This window comes from Papilio machaon, chromosome 20 (genome assembly GCF_912999745.1).
Source record: "Papilio machaon chromosome 20, ilPapMach1.1, whole genome shotgun sequence".
Taxonomy (NCBI): domain Eukaryota; kingdom Metazoa; phylum Arthropoda; class Insecta; order Lepidoptera; family Papilionidae; genus Papilio; species Papilio machaon.
Window position 1 is genome coordinate 5,683,070 of NC_060005.1, and position 23,743 is coordinate 5,706,812.

At 32.2% G+C, this 23,743-nt stretch overlaps 2 protein-coding genes across 2 annotated transcripts; both read right to left on the minus strand.

Annotated features, from left to right (window-relative positions):
- Positions 1–11,210: 11,210 nt before the first annotated feature.
- On the minus strand, positions 11,211–13,160 carry LOC106711495. The gene is made up of 5 exons (XM_014503815.2): positions 13,076–13,160; positions 12,617–12,748; positions 12,223–12,296; positions 11,716–11,823; positions 11,211–11,368 (listed from the first exon to the last, which is right to left on the minus strand). The coding sequence occupies exons 1-5, from the start codon at positions 13,154–13,156 to the stop codon at positions 11,221–11,223; spliced, it is 543 nt and encodes a 180-aa protein (XP_014359301.2). The 5' UTR covers positions 13,157–13,160; the 3' UTR covers positions 11,211–11,220.
- A 3,782-nt stretch (positions 13,161–16,942) lies between these two features.
- Positions 16,943–21,369, minus strand: LOC106711359. Its single transcript, XM_045683018.1, has 7 exons — positions 21,291–21,369; positions 20,737–20,833; positions 19,570–19,695; positions 19,350–19,444; positions 17,627–17,734; positions 17,111–17,239; positions 16,943–16,949 (listed from the first exon to the last, which is right to left on the minus strand). Exons 1-7 carry the CDS (start codon positions 21,314–21,316, stop codon positions 16,943–16,945), a joined length of 588 nt encoding a protein of 195 aa, XP_045538974.1. The 5' UTR covers positions 21,317–21,369.
- Between the last annotated feature and the right edge of the window lie 2,374 nt (positions 21,370–23,743).

A 23,743-nucleotide genomic window follows, 5' to 3' on the forward strand; every position in this document is an offset into this window, starting at 1 on the left:
CCACTAATCAGGTCTTCCTTACAAAAAAAAAACAATTTTGACTACAGAGGTCTTTAATAAGTTGGAAGATTGATAAGTTAAAAAGGTGCAATAAAACAACAAAAAATCACGTGAGTTGTTTGGCGGGAAAATCCTATGTAATCTTTGTAAAAAAGGTGCGTTGTTTATATTTAAGTACAAGAGAATATAAAAAAAAGATATTTCATAACATATCCTTCCCCGCCAAACCCCCTTTTCTAATCCTGTCGTTGTTAGAAAAGTATGGGAAGGTGAAGAGGGTTAGAATTGGACTCCATCTTACACTCATTAGACGAAACGTGAGAGTACTTCGACTTCACGCCTGACTTCTTTGCAGTATTGGATATCTATCACTATTACTTGTTTAATTATCAATAACGGTAAAGGTATGCACTTAGGATTTCTTTAACTTATGATTGTAACATGCTATAAGCAAGTCATAAATATGTTTTCCAACGAAAATTCCTTATTAAATATTCAAGAGGCTTCAGAGCACGTCACGATATTTTACGTTTCTTACTAAAGCCGCTAAATCATTGTTAAGATCGCATTAAGTCTATGCAAATTTTGTGTCGTGAAGCTCTAAGCTATTTAAGGTATTTGAAAGCATGCGCGGAGGGAATCCTGAATGTCTACACACATATATGGTTTGTTTAAAGTATATACTCGTACTTAACTGATATATGGCCTTAGGATTTCAAAATAAGCAGAAGAATTAATTGAGTTTTTTGAATTGAAAAAAGTACGAGGAAAAATGGGATTAAAGTAAAATGATGAAGTGTACTAAATTTTTTGTCACAGACAAAAATAATTTTAAAAGACAAAGAGCTTTACATAATAAAATTAACTTTATAATGAATATGTTGTATAAATTTTAACCTAACCTAATTTCTTCAGAAAAAAAGCTTTTTATTTTAAACAAATGAAATTCTGGCGTTTTGAACTTTATAAAGTGTATCAGCCGTGCGCAGAAAGTTTGCCAATTACTCCCCTTCCCACTAACTCCACTCATCTCCTCGCGTGTCATCCATTCGTCAGTTAACGCGTGAGGTCATGACGCCATTGGCAAAGCTACTGCACACGAATAATTCATATTCTACTCCAGTAGAGATAAGTAGAGATAACAGGAAGCAAAAAGAACATTGTTTAAAATGTACGACTAGACAGTGTTGAATTAACTTTGAGTGCACACGTAGCTTTTACGGAAGATTCTTGTACTTTGTAATAAGAAGTTAATATGAACAAAAGTTAGACGATTTACCCGCAGACTACGAAACTGGAGCAGATAAAAAATAAAGTTAAAATGTGTTTAGAATTTTCTCTAAAAATAACAAAAAAAATCTGTCACACGCTTCTTGTATATTTTTTAATCAATGAAATTCAAAAGTCACACACAGTTTTAAAATAAAATAGGCTGAAAAAATGGACTCATGCGAACTATAGGGCACGATTATGGAATACTAAAATCGGGCACGTCAAACTTATCAAACCTTAAACTTAGCAAACCTTACTTGGAAAAAATCTACGAATTTCCAATGCTCTTGTACATATTGTCGTTAATGCCGAAACTATGCAAAGATAATGTGAGGTGTTCTTTTTGTATAAATTCAGTAGCGTTAGTGAAAAACACACTGTAAGAATAATAGAATGTAGCTTAATGTAGTAACGTAAGATTAGTTTTTAAATTACTTATCACTTCCATCATTCCAGCAGATATCGTGAAAATTTTGACATATTTTGTGGATGACGTTACAAAAACTAATAGAAAAGTACATTAAAATGGTAAAATCGGATTCTAGCAAACCTTTCGATGCCTAAATTCCCAAATAAGTAATAACCCGTTCAAATTCGAAGTATCTGGACCGTATCCAAAAGTTCCCTCGGGAACTAAGATCGATGGGCAGTGCGCACGACTTGCTGACTTTAACGTTTCTATTATGTTCACTTTATATAGAAGTGTAAAGTAAATTCGACGAAATTTATAAAATTATATGAATTGTTATCATAGACATTATTCGATGTAATTTGAATCGATGTAATTTGAATCGGATTTAAAAAGATTAAAACAAATATGGTTACTAATAATAACTAATGTGCTTTGCAAAAACAATAAATGCTAGAGATGATCAATAAATTAATAAATTTATCGATTATTACATCAAGATTATCATCTTTAAGTAACAAAATAAACGAAATTAGGTACTTTGAATTTCTCTACTTAATTTAAAAATTCCAAAAGGGAAAACTTCGCATAATAATTTGACACATTTAAATAAAGCATCCTCATTTTAAATACTGTTTTAAAATTCTAAGAGAAAAAATTCTAGAAATTCTAAAATTTAAGAAAATTAAATAAAGTCTGTGGTTCTTTTAACATTAAAAGTGTTTCTGTATTCAAAGCGTATCGTGTTGACCAAAGACAAGGCGGTATTAACCGATCACTTGGTGAAGGCTCAGTGGATTAAGGACCAATTACTTTTACTCGTTAGTTGTAACGAAGAGATCAGCACATTTAAATTGGTGTTGTTCTCCGGGGAATTATTTCATTTGTGTAATGTACTTCAAAGATGTAAATCTTTGATTATAAATAGCTTTGTTATCAGGCAACTAAGTATGCTAAGTTGGTATAACATATAGTATATTTGTATAAATTTTGTAAATATATGTTTCTACTACCGATAATAATCTAAAAAAAAGGTGTATCAGATGTATGGTATGTTTTTTTATTCAAATTTTTTGAAGTAGGATGTTTCCCGTTGGGCTGTTTGGCCTCCTGGTAAAATGGCCCAATGGTATTTTTTTGGCTTCTGGATTCAATCGACACAATAGGAAATGTATCCCGTTTGCAGTTCTGCTTAACAATTCATATGCCAAATGAGAATATTTTTGATATTATTGACTCAATCGACCCAATGCGATTTTTTTGGGATTGGTACCGTACCAATGGGAAATACCAGTGAAGTTATAGTTGTGTGTAGGAAACATGTAAGATACAGGAATAGTTACAATAAATATGCACGCAATTATTGATAAAAATAATTATGTAAGAGATGGATTTTTTAAATTGTTATCTATCATCTATCTATCGATTGTGAGTAAATTTTTGATTTTTCTCGTCCCGTTTATTGCTGGAAAATATATTGCATGTACATTTACTTTTAAATTTTTGTAACCATTGATCATTATAGGCGTGGCGAAATCAAAGTACATTACGGATAAAACAAGCGTCCGTTACATTAGCACCTAAACTAACAGAGTTAAGACCAGATGTAATTATCACAGATCGTCGCAGGGTCGGTCCGCCCGAATCAGCAAGATTTAATTGATGGTACTCAATTCTCTATCCCACAGGAATTCCTTTTATCCAACATATTGAGTTATATTTATTGTAAAATTTGCGCTGTCGTTGAAAAATTGAGTTGCAGAAATTTTACGAAAATATTTACTTATAAAATTAGGTAGTGGTATAATTATGAAATACTAGCTGTCACACGCGACTCCGTCCGCGCGGAATCAAAAAAAATAATAAGTACCCTATGTGTTCTTCCAGACTATGTTCTACATATGTGTCAATTTCAACAAGATCCGTTGAGCCGTTCCGGAGATACCTTCAAACAAACATCCATCCATCTAAACATTCGCATTTATAATATTATATTAGTAAGACTACTAGTATATTTTTTTGCTTTCAGCGATTTTATTCTTTACTATAGAAATAATTAATTTAATAATAAACATATGCAGATTAAATAAGTCTAGTTATTTTGCATCTCTTTTCATTTAATTGTCTGTTAACTTTCTAATATGTAACATACAAGTTTTCAACTAGAATTGAAAGGCTTTAGAAATTTGGACGCTATTATCAAGTGTTTAATAATTTGTTTCTCTTCAAGAAACTGAAATTCAGGTGAGGCTTCATGAACTATTCACAATTATTCAGGACAAAAGATATCATTGTTAACCAGAACAAGTATAAAGTTTGTAAAACTCAAAGTTCGCTTAGCGCTAACAAGGACCCCATACTTTTCAAACTAAAGCGGAAAATTATTTATTCACTTTAAGCCTGCGGAATGACTTTTAATTTTATTCATCGAGTTCTTGTTTGTTATTTATTTTGTATTGTTTTCTTTTAATTAAAATGACTACAAATACACGAAATATATAGAAAAGTACAGGATTCTCATCAATGTAAGTATATATGTCTGATAAGTAATCTCATTGGAACCCTAATTGACAGTCAATTGCAGAGTAACCGTGGGTTTCTGAGACTTAAATCTCAGTTTAAAACATAACGTTATCTCTGTAATCTCAAAGCTGACAGGGATGACGATATGTTTTATACGGAGATTTTAGATTCCCAATTTAAGGGTGACTGAGTCTAAGTCAAATATTCTCATCCTGAATTTAAATTATCTTCCTTAGTAAAAACTATGAGTCCAGTAACTTATATAGAAACGGCTAAAACACTCACGTATATATATATCTGGTGTCGTCACCGACTAGTTTCGAGCCCTTCGGGGGCCCTTCATCAGGGTGAGTGGGACTGGTATTATTTCGCGGACGCGGCTCGTCGCTCCTAGTCGGTGACGACACCGGATATATATACGTGAGTGTTTTAGCCGTTTCTATATAAGTTAATGATAATGTCTCACGAAAGTTGGAATAATTTAATGAGTCCAGTAATTTATTAGACTCTAGTTAGAAACGGATAGGTGAGTATTGAAAAACCTAAATCGTATTATTGAGTATTCCTACGAATTTACTTCTGAGAACGTTTGTGTTAAGTATCAATACGGTATTACAACTACCCTACAAATGTTATTTCAAAGCTTACAAAGGGCGAGAACAAATCGAAAGGTCCCGGGGCGATCGCCTCTTTTATACATAAATAGAGATTTCCACTTGAAGTCCATTGGGATACTATAATATGCTATATTTGCGGTAGATTTTTCTCGCGCCTCGTATTTATATGCCCGCCTGGTATTGCATGAAAAATGATTTGTAACTTATGTAAAAATTAATCAAAGTAGTAAAATGTAATGTTGATGTCCCAATCGATCTATCATTCATAACGTCACATTCCTCTTATTATCTTTTTGAAAATAATAGACAACTATGTCTTTGTACACGTGGTTTGGTAGTGGAAACACAGAGCACAACAGTTGTGTTTCATAGAACGAGTCGCAATGTTGATGTACTTTTTGTTTCGTTGCTTGAAGTACTTGGACGTAAATTATTAAATAAATGGCCACTAAACCATCCTGAATAATAACTGTACTGTACTGAGTAATTTTGATGCGAAACAGTGCTTCGTTTGAGTTGTAACTTTTGCTCGGGTGTAATGGTTTTTTTTTTTAACTCGCATGGAATTGCATCGTGTGCTAGGTTTTAGCTTGTTTAAAAGTTTTCACATTTGTAGAGATATGTTGTGGCGTAAAATATTTTATTTATTTATTTTGAATTGAGCAAATTAAAAAAAAAGTCTTCGTGTCTAATCTTACTAAATGCCTGTAAAAATGTACCGTATGTGGTCATGTTGGCAACACTATTTGATGCGCATGAGTAACTGATTCAATTATCATCAGTCAGTATTATTCTGACCGCCACTAAGGATGAACGTCAGTCGTATGAATTAACGAACCAGTGTTCGAGACAATAAAGCCATTATTCAAAAGTAATCTTTTATTTAATTACAGTTATCATTTTGCTTAATAAAATTAGTTAATATAATTTGTTAAACATTTGCCCTAACAATATTTTAAAGCGCGATAACTGAGATTATATCAGACGTTTCTTAATTTTATCACAAACGGCCAATTAAACTCGTTAAAACTGTACTGAAAATGACATAAATTTAATCAAAGTTCAAGACTTTCACAGCGGAATATTACAAAAGGGGAATCTATTTAAGCTAATTCGTAATTATTTGAATGTACCATCCCTTAAGGTAGTTTCCGAGACGCGTATTATAATTCAAGTCACGTGCACAGTCTCTCAGTTGACTGTAACTTATTCTAGGAATTTGCAACTTAATACACGCAGCCAGTTAATAAATCGAAGAAATGCTTCTTACTTAATTATTTAGAAAGCATACTGTATTATTTCAATATACAGAGAGATGTTGCATAGTTAAATGTTTTAACCCTTTGACCGCCGGTGATTGATATTATGGATGTCTACGATATAAAAGAGTATTGTACTCTTGAATATGTATCAACAAAACTTATATAAGTTTCCGGTAAAATATACTTTGTTATTTATTCTTCATGATTGCATTGTGGAAATACGCACAATAATTTTTTAAGAATTTAAAATGTATTTAAAACACTTTCTTAATTTAAAGGTTATTTTTAGGTTCTAAAAAATAAAATCTGGTTTTATTTGGATTTATAATAGTAGAGGACAATTGAAACAAACACATTGACAAAAGGTTGCTTCTAAATAAATTTACCATTTTATCAAAACGTAACGTATCAAGCGTAGTAGCATATACATATTCAGTTATTTACTTATTATCTATATAGTACATTTAATAAAAAAAATAAAAAAATATATTATATAAAGGATAGCATACCACTGATCCAACCAGTGATCAGGGTTGCAGAGACAGGAAACTTCTCACTATGGGCGCAGTTTCTAAAATAACGATCTTTTATGTCAGGCCCTTAATCTAACTGGTTAGCGATAGCTTCTTAAGATGTCGGTGGAAGCATAATTATTAAAAATAGTTGACAACAGTGCCATTTGGTTAAAACAATTAAATAACAAATGACAATAATCTTTTCAAGTTGAAGTTAAAATTCAATAGTAATAATAAAATATTAGAATCGTTTTTCATATATTAAACTTGTAAAGCGATATATAAAAACAATCTCAAACAAAATACACTAAAAAGAAACAAAATAATGTCATGAAAACTTCTTTCTTTCTTTCTTCTCTCTTTCAAAAACCCTCTAAACTCTAAAGAAAGTTCTCTTCTTTCTTGTAACATGTCTATATTGTATAATTATTGTTATTTCGCAGTCGGTGTCGGCCGAAGTAAATAGGTGACATTTTATATTTGAGATGTATTAGACATACTTACGTTTATGTCCCTACTTAGGCCGAAACCGACTCCAAAATAACAATAATTATACAATATAGACATGTTACAAGAAAGAAGAGAACTTTCTTTAGAGTTTAGAGGGTTTTTGAAAGAGAGAAGAAAGAAAGAAAGAAGTTTTCATGACATTATTTTGTTTCTTTTTAGTGTATTTTGTTTGAGATTGTTTTTTATGGTACTTTTGAATGCATTTTGTTTGAAATTGTTTTTTTATGTTACTTTTGAGTGAATTTTGTTTGAAATTGTTTTTTTACGTTACTTTTGAGTGCATTTTGTTTGAAATTGTTTTTTTAAGTTACTTTTAAGCGCATTTTGTTTGAGATAGTTTTTTTTGTTTTGAAGTCGGCTATTTTTTTTTCTTAAAATGTTTGTTTTATTTCTCATTTTTTAGTGAATTTGAAGTTTAATTACAAATTTCCTTAATACGTATAAGGACATAAATAAGACAAATAAAGAAAAGGACTTTCCTATTTAATATGTGTGTACTTCAATTCAAAAACTAATTTAGAATACACCAGATAACCACTTATCCTTTAAACAATGAAATAATTATCAAAATCGGTATACAAATTGAAAATTAACGAACTAATACATCGTAGCGTGCCTTTAATTTTGTCCAGCCGCGCGCCGCAGTAGCATTTTTCGAATGCGCGTAGTTTTTAATAATTTAATATCTTCCAAACTATTGATCAGAATTACATAGTTTAAAGGCTAATGTAATCTGCATTTAATACTCTAGCCATCAAACATATTTATTTGGATAAGGATTCATATCGAATATAATATAATAGCGCCGTAAGCTTACGACGCTGTTTTTCGTGTGCAATTTAATCGAAGTTTGTTCATAATAACATGGTTTTTGTGAGACATCCATAGATGATAGATATATGCCACCTGAGACTTTTATTTAGCAAATTTAAGGATCTATAATTACTCGATACATCATTTTAATGTAGGTCATATAGTTTGACCTACGTAAGCCCAGAAAGCAAATTTGTGCTATTCATTGTAACGCGATGTAGCATTTTTCGTTTCCGCGTAATTTTATTCTTACGATATCTCCTAAACTATTAGACAGAATGATATAGTTTCAATTGCAAATATAATCTACATTAAATTCTCTTGATAATGAACATATTTATTTACATAAGGGTTAATACTGAACTTGAATAATAGCGTCGGAAATAGGGCATGAATTTAATTAATGTTTCTAAAGAAAAAAATGGTTATTGTGAGAAAACTATAAAAGATAGATATATGCTATCGCGGACTTTTATTTAGCACATTTAAAGAGCTACAATTCGCCATACATCATTTTTATGTAGGTCCTATAGTTTAGCCTACGTAAGCGCTGAAAGCAAAAATGTCCCTAATTTCCGCAACAAATTTTGAAGCTATATTCAAAATCTACTAGTCTTCTAGTTATTTAAAAAAAAAAAAAATGGGACCCACCTGCAAGCACTTCCTTTCGATTAAAATAATTTTTATCAAAATCGGACCACCAGGGGCCGAGTTTCGCGGTAACACACATAAAAAAAAAAAAAAAAAAAAAATACAGTCGAATTGATAACCTCCTTCTTTTTGAAGTCGGCTAAAAAGTGGTATTGGAAGAAATTTAACATTGCACATTTTACTTTTTCATTTCTTTTTCGATTCAAAGGGTTTCTTGTACTGAGTACTTTGCAGGCGGCGATATAAGACGAGATTGAAATTCAATATCCGAACGTTTCACAAGAGCTTCTTTATTGTCCTCAATTTTATTTTAATTCTGTTTAAAGGGTGTACAAATGGTCGAAATCTATGTATGTATGTATTCAAATACATAGATAGCTCTCAGGAACTATTTGCTTTTTATTTTCTATGATGTAGAAGAAACGGAAGAGGGGTGTTTTCAAAGACTTATTGTGAAACGTATCTCGTGTGTGACTCGAGACTATGTTCTATATCTGAGACAAATTTCTATGAGATTTGTTACACAACTGCAGAGTTATAGATTAAATATGCGAATCAAACATATTTTATATTTTACGGGTCCGTACATATTTCCGGGATCATAAGTAGCCTATGTGTTCTTTCAAACTATGTTCCACATCTGTATCAAATTTAAACCAACCTGATGAAGCCGTTCTGGAGATACCTATTAATAAATAATCATCTATCCATCCAAACATTTTTATTTATAATAAAAGTAAGTCAAATTTAGTTACGGTTTTTTTTGTACATACTCGTTGGTTAGACTTAGTCATAGTGGTCAGAATAGATTGGTTAACTTCAACATACCTTTGGTTTTCTTCGCAAATGTAAATTATGCAGGTTGTCGTTGGTAGAAATATATACATTACGATGTACATATTTCTCCACTGAAATAACGGATAAATGTACATATGAAATACGAAACGAGAAAAACACATCGGTATTCGCCGAGAATCGAATCAGGACCTTTAATACAAATCGTGTGCTTAACCCCTTCGCTACTGACGCTCTGAAAATCGTATAAAATGTATAAATATAATATTTTAAGATGTTATAAAATCGTATCAACAATTTATTGAAAATTTTTCCTTTTAAAAAGATGCATACATTTTGAAGTCGATTTTCCAAAGCATTTCTTAGCACTTTACGAGCTTTGTGCTTTTATTCGTCGAGATTCAATATCGGAATGGATCGCGTCGCGTTTGCAAGTTTGTAATGCCTCCAAATGTGGCGCCACCAGCCGTGCAATAACCACAATGATACTTCAAATATATTTTAAAGGTAGTTTTATAGTAAAATATATTTACAGTACGTATGTAAAGTTTACGATTGCGTTGGTATAAATTATATTGTTAGTTGGGTTTTTCATATTTATTAAATATCATAATACTAATATAAATGCGAAAGTTTGGATGTATGGATATTTTTTACTACGTATCTCCAAAACAGCTAAATGGATCTCCATGAAATTTAGCACAGATGTAGAAAATAGTCTAAAACTCTAGAAGAACACATGGGCTACTTGTTAAGTTTTTTTCTGAATATGCGCAGACGAAGCCGCAGGTGAAAGCTACTAATAATAGTAGCTTTCACCTGCGGCCATGTTAGTAATTTATATAAATAAATTAAATTAATTAATTGTAAGTTTAATTTTGATAAATTATTCAAATTAAAAAAATGTTAAAACCTAACTTCTTAAAAATAGAATGTTTTGTGATTAAAAATATGGAAAAGCAAGAAATGTTTTACTTTTTAAAGCAAGGATCGCTATTTGCTTGGCGAAATCAAGTGCGAACGAGAAATTTCTGTTTCTCTATCGCTTCATTATTTTCATCCTTTGTTCCCTTTTCCAAGAGGCCATTGAAAAGTGGAAATAATGAAAAAAGTGTCTTTTACAACTTTTTATTCTTCCAAGAAAGGGTTCAATTAAAAGCGTTCCTTTGAATCGTGAGGCTCGACTGTTAATATGCTACCGAGTCATTGCTCTTTGAATATTCGATAATTAAATATAGATAGCAATTTAATCCTTATACTAAATGCCACACTTAGAGAAGCTCGCATAAACACTGCCTAAGTGTAGATATTTCAAATTAAATCTAATATATGAAGATATGAACACCCTTTCACTCTTGATCATTTTGATACCTAATCTTGTCTTAGCGTATACACAAAAACTTAATTTGTTTTTAAATACAGTTACAATTCGTCGTCCGTCTGATAATTTTTACACAAATAAAAAACATAATTTTTAATATAAATAATATATCATTTATATTTTCACATTTGTAAAGTTTTATTTGTAAAGTTAAAAAGCGCGCAGAGGTAACATAAGAGAATATTCCGTCCGCGCGACTCCAAGTTATGACTCAAACGAAGGGGCCACTTTGTACCGAAATCACTTTGAGTGCACACAAATGTTCGCGTAGTGAGAAATGTCACTTCGTTAAATTTTATTGAGTTATGTACAGTACAATTTATTACTCTTTTTTTGTAATAATAAATATATCAAAACTGGAGTAATAAATTACATCAACTACCGTATGTTAGAGCTTGGAATGGTATGATTATAGTTAAAGTGACTAAAATAATGTAACTCTAATTGGGTACTGTTGTTTTTATTGTACAATCTAATGTCGAGTTTCAACCAATCGGGTCACAATATCAAATAAACTGAAAGGGCAGTCGTCGAGATATTTGTCGCAGTTGCCATTTTGTCCGTCTAATTCTGCTTCGTAGTACGCGTCGTCGATACCTTCCTCACGCGATGATGATGGTCTGGAAATAGAAAATATAATAATTACAAATTATTCTACAAATTACTTGTATGTATTTTATCAACCAACTAGCTCTTTGACAGCGTCGTTGACCATGTCCTCTTTGACAGCGTGGTCGACCTAGTAACCTTTAGTTATGGTAAGCTCGCTGCTCACGTTTCTTTAATAATATTAAATCCACTATCTGATTACGCATAACAACTTCTGTAGATCAAAGTTAAACTTCAGATACAAATTGCAAAACATAATATCATGAGTTCAAAAACATCGGGTATTTACGTAAATTGACTAACTATTAACTGCAAATATATAACAATAAAAAATAAAGGTAGGTAGTGCCACACTAACGTGAATATGATGTGCATGATGTGTCCGAGCAGGCCGTTGTGATGTAGTGGGGTCTCCGCCGCTTCGCATATGTTCCGCAGCAAACACTCCTTGCCATTCATACCGTGTCTGAAACAATTTTATGTTCAATTTATAATATTTACATAGTATGTTATGTGATTCTGTTTTATTTTCTCTATCAAAACCGAGCGAAACTGGTTTAACAATAGAATAATGCTTAGATAATCGCTAATTTTAAGCTTCTTATAAAGTTAACAACTGAGTTTTTGTGTTTGCTCGCTATTTATTTAATCTTATTTCTTACTAATAGTATAAATGCGAAAGTTTAGATGTATGGATTGATATTTATTAGAAGGTATCTCTAAAGCTCAACAGATCTCGATGAAATTTGCTATGAATGTAGTTCATAGTCTGGAAGAACAGATAGGCTACTAAGCGACAGCTAGTCTGATAATAGTTCCAAAAGTAGAAGAAAGGCACGCGAATGTCAAATACTTTTATACTTACTGCTTAAATCTTGCCTCGAGAACTGTGTACGCTAATTCCCTTGTGATACTTCTGGTTTGACGAGAACTGATGATCTGAAAATATGAAGAGGTCTACGTTAAAAACAGTCACTTTTACACGTCTGTCCTGTCACTCTATGTACCCTTTTATTCGCCCAAAACTGCTACTCTTTATTTTATAATAAAACCGAGGACGTTTATTTCCTTCTATCGGTCGCCAGGGACTTCGTCAGCGCGGAATCAACCTTCCTCGCAAATGCCCATTGAAATCGGTCCAGCTGTTTCGGAGATTACTCCGAACAAATGCAGATGCATGATAGCTCTTATTGAGTCACTTTGCTGTGCGATATTAGATCCTAAGTGGGAAGTGAATTTATTTCTTTGACTGTACTTACTGGTAGATTAGGAAATAGTACTTCATCTATTTCAGTGATATTTGTGACCACACTGTAATTAGACTCGAAGTTGTAAGATACGAACACGTTCTTGTCCGGTATGTCTATAGGTACAGCAATCGCTACAAAAGTCTGGAACATAAAACATTGTACAATCAATCTAGATTGTAATTGTACTATGATTATGTTGAAACATTTCCTAAAACACGTTTTCTTTCACTCTTGGAAAAATTCAGCAACTCAACCTCCATAGAAAATTAAAATGTTTTTTGAATAGTTTTGCGTATGCGTCTATCGCTATAGATCTATTTTCACTAGTCGAAATAGTGGAAAAGAACACTAATATAAACAGCTTAATGCTTTGCTATCTTCTATACTGTTTACTTTTTAGTTCTGCAAATGATATTAAGTTTCTAATATTATAAACAATTTTTTTGAAATAAAAATCAATGCACTTACCCCGTATAAACTGGTAGGTGGAAATATAAGACCTCTCTTCTGTATTTCGTGTATGTCTCCTTTACCAAACGTTGATAACATAGCGACCATTCTAAAAAAATATGGCAAATTATAGAAATTAAAAAAATCTTACTAATGTTATAAATGCGAATGTTTAGATGGATGGATGTTTGAATGTATCTCCGGAACGTCTCAACGGATCTTGATGAAATTTGGCACAGATGTAGAACATAATCTGGAAGAAAAGGTAGGTTCTTTGGCGAGCTGGGCTGGCTGGAGTAACCCACAGCCTGCCTTCACGCAAAATACGCGCTTGTCGTGGAGTTGCGGAGAACTGAGCCCCTACTACTAACTAACTAATCTGGAAGAACAGATAGGCGTATTACGTTTCTTTTTTCCGCGCGGTCGGAATCGCGAGCGACGGTTAGTATCAAACTAAAAGTTTGTTAAGGTAAATGTAAGGTGTGTGTGTATGTTAAAAATATTTTCATTGAATTACCAAGTTCCTGATTTTACAATTTAAACAATGGTACTTTTTTAATAAGTCCAATTGTTAGGATAAATTGCAATTTAATTAGACAAATGGAAAAATATATTCAAAAGAATGTGTTTGATTTTTATTGAAGAAATAATAATGTAGGACTCACATAACAAATGTTGTCCGTTTGTAAATCATTTTATTAGTTTTACACAAAACACACAGTTTGTTGTCTGTTGACTTCTGATACACTTATGTTTTTTGAATGCCCCAAACGAAATGCCATCGCTACTTACAATGTTTACAGTTTAAAATTATCATACATACGCTAACAAATAGTGCACAGTTTTAGTAACACGACGTCTAAGTAAAGTGGTTTTAGAGATTTTACTTCATGGATTTTATAGCGCACAATAATATTCTTACGGATGAATTATAAAACTGATGTAGTTATGAATATACAAAGGGTGTGACGAATTTTTACAGTAAAAAATTGATGTACATTTGACAAATTTTTATTACATTTCTAAATTGTGACTAACTTTTTTATACTCCTTAAATAAAAAAGAAAAACTTGCAATATATCTGTAATACATCAAATTGTTGTGAGCAATAGTAATTTAAAATTAAGCAAGCCTCTAGTTTCTTTCCAGCCTACGATAGTTAATGAGGAATGTTAATACTTTTATCCTGCACATTCAATTTTATCATCCTAATTTATCGATGCACCATAGTTTGTCGTATGTCGTGTAACTTGTTTCAGTCCCGCTATGTGACAACAAGCTGACCGCAGCTAGTGAAATGAACCACTTCACTCGCTAATTGCCCTCAAAATGTCAGTATTCCTAAACATTATACGACTGGTATAGTATTTGTATAAAATAATATCGTCGTCCCGCTCATTCTATTTGAAATAAACAGAGACAACAAATGTCACAGCAGTGGAATTTCACAGAAAACTTTATAAGACTAGACAAAGTGAAATTGGATTTTGTTTAGCACAATAAACAATGTTTAGGTGCATGGACATTTTTTTGAAGATGTACAAGAAAGTTCCATGAGAATTTGTTGATTTTTGTGTCAGCATGACGTAGTTTTCGACGCAAAATCACGTTTTCTATCATAGTCAAAATAAGTAAACACGAAGAATAAAACTCTCCAACTCATATAAAAATGTACACGGATACTGTAAAAGGAATTATTAAATACATCTGCAATTTGCTTTTAAGAGATGGTACAGGCCATAATCTATTCCTTTTACCCTATCCATCCTCTCCACATATTTTTCGATTTCTCTTGTTCTGTCAAGGGTAAAGACAGGCAACATAACTGCGATTTGCATACCATTTAAGTAGCCTGTTTGAGTAGATCGTAGTTACTTAATATCCGATAAACCTTTTAGTTCTAAAAAAAGGTTCGATTTTAGAATGAATTAATGTTATTTGATGTCGCTAGTATGTGATCAGGTGGCTGGAATGCACACTATAAACGTTAAACGTCGCACAAATATTTGATCAGCATTGCATTGATTGATTGAATTCGAACATTCCATATCGTGGTCTCCGCTGTATCTCAATCAAGGATTCAATTTATACGCTGCGGTGGACGTAAACTGTTTCTATTTTCAACTATTTGTTGTGTCTATTCGACAAATGTTTATAGTATCTAGCATTATTGATTTCCCATATACAAATTCTGATACTACGATGTCAGAAAACAGAATTAACACGTTTAATGCCGGTACGGTTTTTACGTTTAAAGTAACATGGAGGAGAGTCCGTGGCACTGAACGTGTTAAATAAATTATTGAGGTAATTTGGAAACATTGAGTGGAACTATGGGTTTTGAATACAGTACCATATGTCACGTTAAAAATTTATTGAAAATTAACTAAAACTATGGGCAGTGTCAGGTGACCGCTTATTCGTTTGCCACCTTATGATGTAAAAAAAACAATGTTTTAATAACTTATATAGAAACGGCTAAAACACTCACGTATATATATCCGGTGTCGTCACAGGGCTCGAAACTAGTCGGTGACGACACCGGATATATATACGTGAGTGTTTTAGCCGTTTCTATATAAGTTAGTGATAATGTCTCACGAAAGTTTGAATAATTCAATGTTTTAATGTTTACAAGGAAGAAAATCTGATTAAAATTATATGTGTAATTTGTGCCAAAATGGAATGCACTAACTCGCAAATCTATTCTATTCAGCCACAAAGTTACTCCTCATAGTGAGATTTCGTAAATTGTTTTAGTGCCACGCCTCTAACATAATAAAAGGAGGGAAAAATATTTCAACTTGTATTTTCCGTTTGCTGTTTTCGGAATTCATTGCTTCTGGAATAGAATCGTGTTATTTGTTTTATTTTAATTCGAAAGCTTTTAACACGAACATTGTTGTAAAAAATTGCTTATAGTAAAATTTTATAAACCATTTTTAAAGATACGTAAAAGCAAATTTCTACTAAACATTTAAATTATATTTCATATTATACAAGAGCTTAAGAGCGAGGAACTCGGCAAATTCATTTCTCCGTCTTGAGCGGCGATGAACTTAGATATTCGTTACTGCAAACTGCAGTGTTCGGAGTGCAGGGTGTAAGCAATTTAGCAGGATGCAAATATTTGCAGCGTCAGCCGCAACGACGCGGTGTAGTAACGAGGTTTTTGTTGAACACCCGCATGTGAAACAATGTGTAATTGTATTTTTCACCATATTTAGAGGTTTTGTTTGTGACGGTTTTGTCATGTAGATGTTTTATACTAGTGAAATGTTAATACTTAGAGGGAGTAACGAAAGTACTATAATTATCCCACAATATTTACTTTTGTTGTACACTTTACTAAGATACTATTACTCTTCCTGATTTGGGATTTGGCTCAGTAATTTAAATTTATTTCTAAACGTGTTTTATATCATAAACCTGTTTTAGACAAAAAAAAAGATTTTATTTCATTTGAATTTTTTGTATTTCCAACGCCATCTATTAGAATATTATAAAACCAGTAAGATATTTATAATCTATATATATAAAAGAAAGTCGTGTTAGTTACACTATTTATAACTCAAGAACGGCTGAATCGATTTGACTGAAAATTGGTGGGCAGGTAGCTTAGAACCAGGAAATGGACATAGGATAATTTTTACCCCGTTTTCTATTTATTTTTTATTCCGCGCGGACGGAGTCGCGGGTAAAAGCTAGTATCTAATATTTATAACATATACCTATACTTAAGAAAATATGAAAGGGTAGAAGTCTTCGCAAGCCTTCCTAAAGTTTCCCTTTTGCTAGTTTATTAAATAATATACAGAAATAGACGGGATTTGGTTAAATTGTTTTGAATCTTGCATTTATATTAGAATCGGTAATTAGAATACTTTAATATCTGCATCAATTCAGTTCACTTACAGTTAAAGTTCAAATTTAAGCGAATTGTAAAAAAAAAGTATAAATTTAGTTTTGTAAATGTTTCGATTACTTTAGATAACATTTCTTAAATTAAAATTTCATAAAATAATTATTAATTGTTAATTGCTTTTTATTGACATTGAAATAAAATCAAGAAGACTGAAAGGGCAGTCGTGAGCGTATTGACTGCATTTGTCTTCCAGTCCATAATATTCCGCTTCATAATAGCAATCTTCTATATCGTCTTCTGAGATCGATGCTGACGGCCTGTAAATTGAAAAATTAGTGTTTGTTTTAGCTTCCTTATATTTCTCTTAAAGCGTCGATGACTCAGGGGTTAAGCAATTGACTTGCAAACTGCAGGTCCTGAGTTCGAATGTGATTTTCGATTTTCATATGTACATTTATCCGGCGTTTTAGTTTTTCTAACGATTTTATTTTGATACTTTAAAAGTAATAGAAAATGTAATATCTCAATACACTCATAAAAAACGAACTGTTAGAGCCATTTCTGATAAAATCATGGGTTATTATGAAGCATTAGATAAGAAATAAGGATTAAAAGTGGCATTTAATATTGTTTTTTTTTTAAATAGTCTAAAGACTAACAAATAAAGCGATACACAGTCTGAATAACATTAAATGAAAACTTACGTAAGTATAAGTTGAAGCACGTCTCCGAGTACCCCGTTATGCCAGAAATGCGATGTGGAACCCTCGCAAATAGCTCTGAGCAAGCAAGCCCGCCCCGCCTGGCCGTGCCTGCGAGCGAAAATCACCCGATTAAACCAACCCCCACATACATCTTTAAAGATTAATATCCTATAAAACTGTAACTACGAACACCTGATAACTGGAATTTGCTAAAACTTTTTTTCTTTTTTAAAAAGCTCAGTTCGCTGTACTTTTAGAGCTTGTAGCGGTGAATTCTTGTACGTTGTAGGAAGCTGGGCAGTTCTATTGGAAAATATATTGCTTAAGGATTGTACGGATTTTGTTAAACTTCACTTCGATATGGTTTTTAGAAATGTGCATTCTTTTGTTCTAAGAATGTTGTTCTTTTGGAACAATAAATTTTTTGCGTCATATTCAAGAGTTATAGTAAGCTTTTTGGCTACAAATGTAATTGAAACTTTATAATGAATGTAGCGTTTGCAATGTTGTCCTTGTTTAAATACTTTCTCAGTGCTCATATCCGTAGCTTCAGTAGTTTGGACTGTGCATCGATAGTCAATTTATCTTTTATACAGGATGTATCTTCGGTGATGGATCAAAAGCTTTATGAATCTCGAAGTCCTAAACATACACAGCGCTTTTTATTCTTCACCTAATAAGATACACCATATTTAGCTTTTATGTCAAGTTTTACCTTAAAAACATCAAAATTATTTTGGTGGTGATAAATAAAAAGGAACATTTTATATGTCTGTTATAAATAAAAATAAAAGTTTGAAGGTTCTGTGCGGAAATAAGGCAATATATCTACTTCCGACATACAGTCGCCTTGACCTCTTGAATACATAATACATTTGACTCATCCAAAACGTGATGTGCTCTGATATAATTTGTCTACCGCACCTGTTGGGCTTCATTTTTCATCATGACCTTTAGTCAACTACAAAAATTTCACAAGCCTATTATTATTTTAAAATTGAAGTGTCTGTTTGATCGTAATAATATCAAGAACTACAATTTCCATTTGAAAAAAATATTTTTAAAAATGATAAACTGTAAGGGAAGGTTAAGCATTATTTAAAATAGTACAGATGGTAAAACTGCGTGACATAATCATTTAATTTGGTTGGTTTCATTCGGATCAAGAACCTTGCATATCAAAATGTAAAATGCAAAAGCAAAAAAATATAAAAAATAAGGCTTTGTAACATAGTGTGTAGGCAGCCTTATCATTCAATCATTATGAATGTATGTGGCTTCGCTAGGTCGTAATTTATCTGAACCGCTCAGTGAGCCGTGTTCGGCAGTGGAATTACTGGATTACGTGGGTCAGACATGTTGCGGTCAACTTTATTAGTATCTAATGTGACTCTCGCGAAATTATGACTTAGAGTCTACCTTTATAGACGTATATTGAGCTGGGACTATAAAGTTTTGGTACAGGAAGTTGTCGTTTATTTTGTTGGAAGACGTTACTGCTGTGTTGCACGAAATTTATATGTTACAGTGGTCAATGCTTGTTCTTTAGAGGTGCATTTAAAAAATTACACCTTTCTTATTTTTATGTATTTTTTTTTGTTTTTGCGGATATGAATTTTTTGTCCATTCTATTGTGACTTGTTTTATCCTAAACGATGGTATAGATTTTGACTAGTGGAATGTCATTTGATTTTGTACCTTAACAATTTAAAACTAAACTTACTGTTGAAGCATAGACTCAATAGAAGTGTACACTCGAGAGCGAGTCAAAATGTTTGCTGGTGCTTTTGAACTTCGTTGGTTTCTTTTACTTTGAAACTGAAATAATAAAAATTACAAAATTAACATACATTTTTGTCGCAAATGCTTTTTAATTTTGAATTATTTGCTACGCATTTCGAAGAGGGATTGATTTATCGTAATGTAATATAAAAATCTCATACTTCAATATCACCAAGTAATGGCTCGAAATACGTCGCATTTGCCACGTTGTAATAGTTTGCTTCGAAAAACCAAGCGACGCTGACGAGAGATCCAGCTTGTAAAGGGACAGACACGGTAGCGAACACCTAAAAAATTTCAATTAGAAATTTAAGCAAAAAAGGATATTTTCATGTTAAATAGGGTTCATCCCACTCACGTGAGGTCGACGCGCAAGGTTTTATAAACCTTAAAGATATGGCTTCTATTTTTACGGCCGGCCGCCTGTCTGTCACCAAACCTACTAAGGAATATCTTGCGTTTGTTAGTTAAAAAAATGGTTTAATTAATTGTATTGACGAACGCTTGTTTAGCATTTAAAACGTCCTTGAATACAGGAAAAATTGAGGGAAAAGGACAGATAAAGGAACAGAGGGAAAAGATTTTTTTTTCTTAAAACTTAACATAATTACTCTGTGTGGCTTCTTGGTGAAATAGTTAAATAAAAAAGCACGTATATGCTGCAGATATTAAATTTATAAATCTGATTCAACTTCACAATAATAATTAAAAAAAAGGCTGATGACTACTTGAAAGATACTTATTGTTAGGCATTATGATTATCCTTGCTATTAACATAGAACTCTTCTATAAAACATAAGAGCTCATTGTAGCTATCTCTAGTTACTAATTAATGGTTTATCTAATAACATTGTTAAGGAACAACAAGTTTTCATTGTGTATGTTATACATTTTTTTGTAACTCGTAATTTGTAGCTTTACTTTTTAAATGTTAAATACAAAATCTATATCTATATATATAAAAGAAAGTCGTGTTAGTTACGCCATTTATAACTCAAGAACGGCTGAATCGATTTGACTGAAAATTGGTGGGCAGGTAGCTTAGAACCAGGAATAGGACATAGGATAATTTTTACCCCGTTTTCTCTTTTTTTATTCCGCGCGGACGGAGTCGCGGGTAAAAGCTAGTATTATATATAAAAGAAAGTCGTGTTAGTTACACTATTTATAACTCAAGAACGGCTGAATCGATTTGACTGAAAATTGGTGGGCAGGTAGCTTACAACCAGGAAACGGACATAGGATAATTTTTACCCCGTTTTCTATTTTTTTTATTTCGCGCGGACGGAGTCGCGGGTAACAGCTAGTGTATAATATTGAGTACTTACGCCCCATTGGGTATTTGGAGTGAAAAGCAAATAACGCCTTTGTCTCCCGCTCCCGGCGTCATTGTGACCGTTGACCGAAATATTCAACAGGCAAAAACTGGAAATCAATAACAAATTACATGACAATGCTTTTAGTTGTTTATCTGTTTAAAAAATTACTAGTATTTGTTTCATTATTATAGAATTATTTGAATATAACATTGTAGAAATACTAAATGTGCACGGTACGCGTTGTTTACGTACCTGCTCTGGTATACTCAGCACAAACTGCAAAAGTTTTATCAAAATCTGTCCAGTTGTTTAAGAACAGGGAACTTATACACAGAAACATTGATTACTATTTTTTTTTGGATAGGGGAAGATAATGAAACTATTTAAATGATCTGCATTTCACTAAGATTAATATTATTAACTGCTTGCGTTTAGAATTATACTAATTTATATTAACTGTTATATAGTTACTGAAAAAATGTATGAAGTCACTGCAAATATCTTATTTTACTTAGTATATTTATGTATAAGAAAATATTTTATATAATAAAATTTCTACGTACGAAATTAAGGAATAAGTTATCCACATAATAAAATCCTTATTTTAAGAAAGCGACTGAACAACTTGAAATTTACCATGTGTATGTTTCGTGAAAATTGCTACAGCTAAAGATCAACATATAATCCGCAAATGAGCATTAATCTGATCTAGTTCATACGTCATTGGATTAAGGTTCGTTTTAGGGTGGATATTGTGGAACTTAAAGCCAGAGTTAGGGATTTACAGATGTCAGTTAGAGTGTGAACGTACGTGTAGATGACGGTCGGTATTAGACGTCAGTTTGGACAACAAATTTGCTCTGTCGTCGTCTTACAAGACCTTGTACAGACATTAAAATGTTCTGACTTACATTTCTCCTTTTGCTATGTATTTTGATATCATATAAGTCACGTCGTAAGTCATTTCATATCTATACTAGTCTTATAAAATGGTATCATTTATATGTTTGTAACAAATAAACCCAAAAACTGCTGAAATATTTTCATAAATTTCATCACTATTAAATTGCTTAATCATTCTTGAGTGCATAAAGTATAATAAATATTATATATAAAATTCTCGTGTCACGGGGTTCGAACTTGAACTCCTCCGAAACGGCTTGACCGATTCTCATGAAATTTTGTGAGCATATTCAGTAGGTCTGAGAATCGGCCAATATCCTATTTTTCATAAATCCCCCCCCCCCCATTTAGTTTTTTTTTTAACTGCGCGCGGACGGAGTCGCGGTCGACAGCTAGTATTACTATAATAATTGAAAAAATCTTATATTGTGTAATTTATATGAAACCAAGTGAACCTGAAACGCATTGCAACACCATCATGTAACATTATCACCCATGATCAAAAACATCAAAAACTTTTCCCTGGGAAGATTTTTAGAGCACCAACTTTTTCTTGGGTCATAAAAGTACCCTACTATTTCATTACAATCTATCCATAGGTGTCATATTTAAGAAATATTTCTCTTACACAATTTACATTACATTGTTTTTAGCCTCACGTTCGTAGTATTAAAGCGCTCTACCATAAAGGCAATTATGTTTATAGCGGGTGTTCAAATCTTGCCCGAGTCACCGCAAACTGATATGACTTAGTATTTACTGCGTCCTCCGCCTACTTTTTGTTTATGATGTAATAATCAGTTTTTTAAACGACTGGAATGGTCAAGTGCGTATTTTTTTAATAAACGACCAGCACCACCGTCTACAATCTAATTACGGTTAATATGGGACGATATCCAAAGGAAAGGCGATATAATAAGTATATGATTCTAACGAGCGTTTATAGTTACAGACGTACAATCTTTTAATACCGCTCCAAGTGGAAAGTCGTAATTTATACCTTTACCTTTTGGGTGACGAGAGTGTTGGTTATTGCTAAATATAAAATTAATTTACAATTATCCAAGCATCATATGCTGTACGATCATTTTGTCACCGATTGGTCGTAGTTTACTGAACAAGTGCTAATTGACTGGCTAAGTTAAACAGGAGTACAAAACTTGTATCTAGGACTCAGCGTGGATTGGACGCATCGTTTGAATCGTGCTTTATTTGATTAAGGTCAGACTAGATATTTGAAAGTTGGGTCTTCACTCATTAAGTTACTTGTTTGAAGATACGGTTTAGTGGATTTTTATAAACATTAATAAAATAACATTTAATTGAGTAGCAATATTTTAATTGTATTTAATATCTTTAACACATATTACTTTGAATATCCTTTCTTGTTTTTTACATAAATATACATGACGTTTGAATGCTCATAAATTTTCGCCGGATTTTTCTTCTACAGTTATTATTCCAATAGCAAATCAGAAAGGAAAGATAATTCATTCTTAGATATAATTTACTTAATTGGTAGCAATTCTTCTTGTAATATTAATCAAAATAAACTATTGCTTTTACCTGAAACCTGTTGTAATTACCTGAAACCTATTGTAATAGTGTCTAAAAGTGATGTATGAACACATGTACTTTTGTTGATAAACCAAATAAATAAAAAAAATTGCTTTCACATATTTTCACTCATATTGATTGTTATAATAGTAATTAATTAAAATAACCAAGATTAAGCAACTGGCAATCACAGTGTAATTTTACGCGGGATATTTTGGAGCTATGTATGTTATATGTCTAAAATATCCCGTGTAAAACATTTCCCTCCTACCAATTCTGCAAAAATATAATTGTTTCCTATTTAAATATTCCAACAGAAAATTACCTTCATTCAATTATTTATATTGCTACTTATTTACAGCGTATGTTGAATAAAAAAGATCCCATCTTGACTACACTACGCAGTTCTATTTTTCCAAACACTCGCTGCAACGTCGAGTCGACCGCATCAAAGGAAACCTCTCTCGTTCTATGGCCAATTTATTGAAATGAAGGTTTTAAAAACGATTCTGCGGTGGCATTGTATTGCTGTTTAATATTTACATTGAAACGTGCT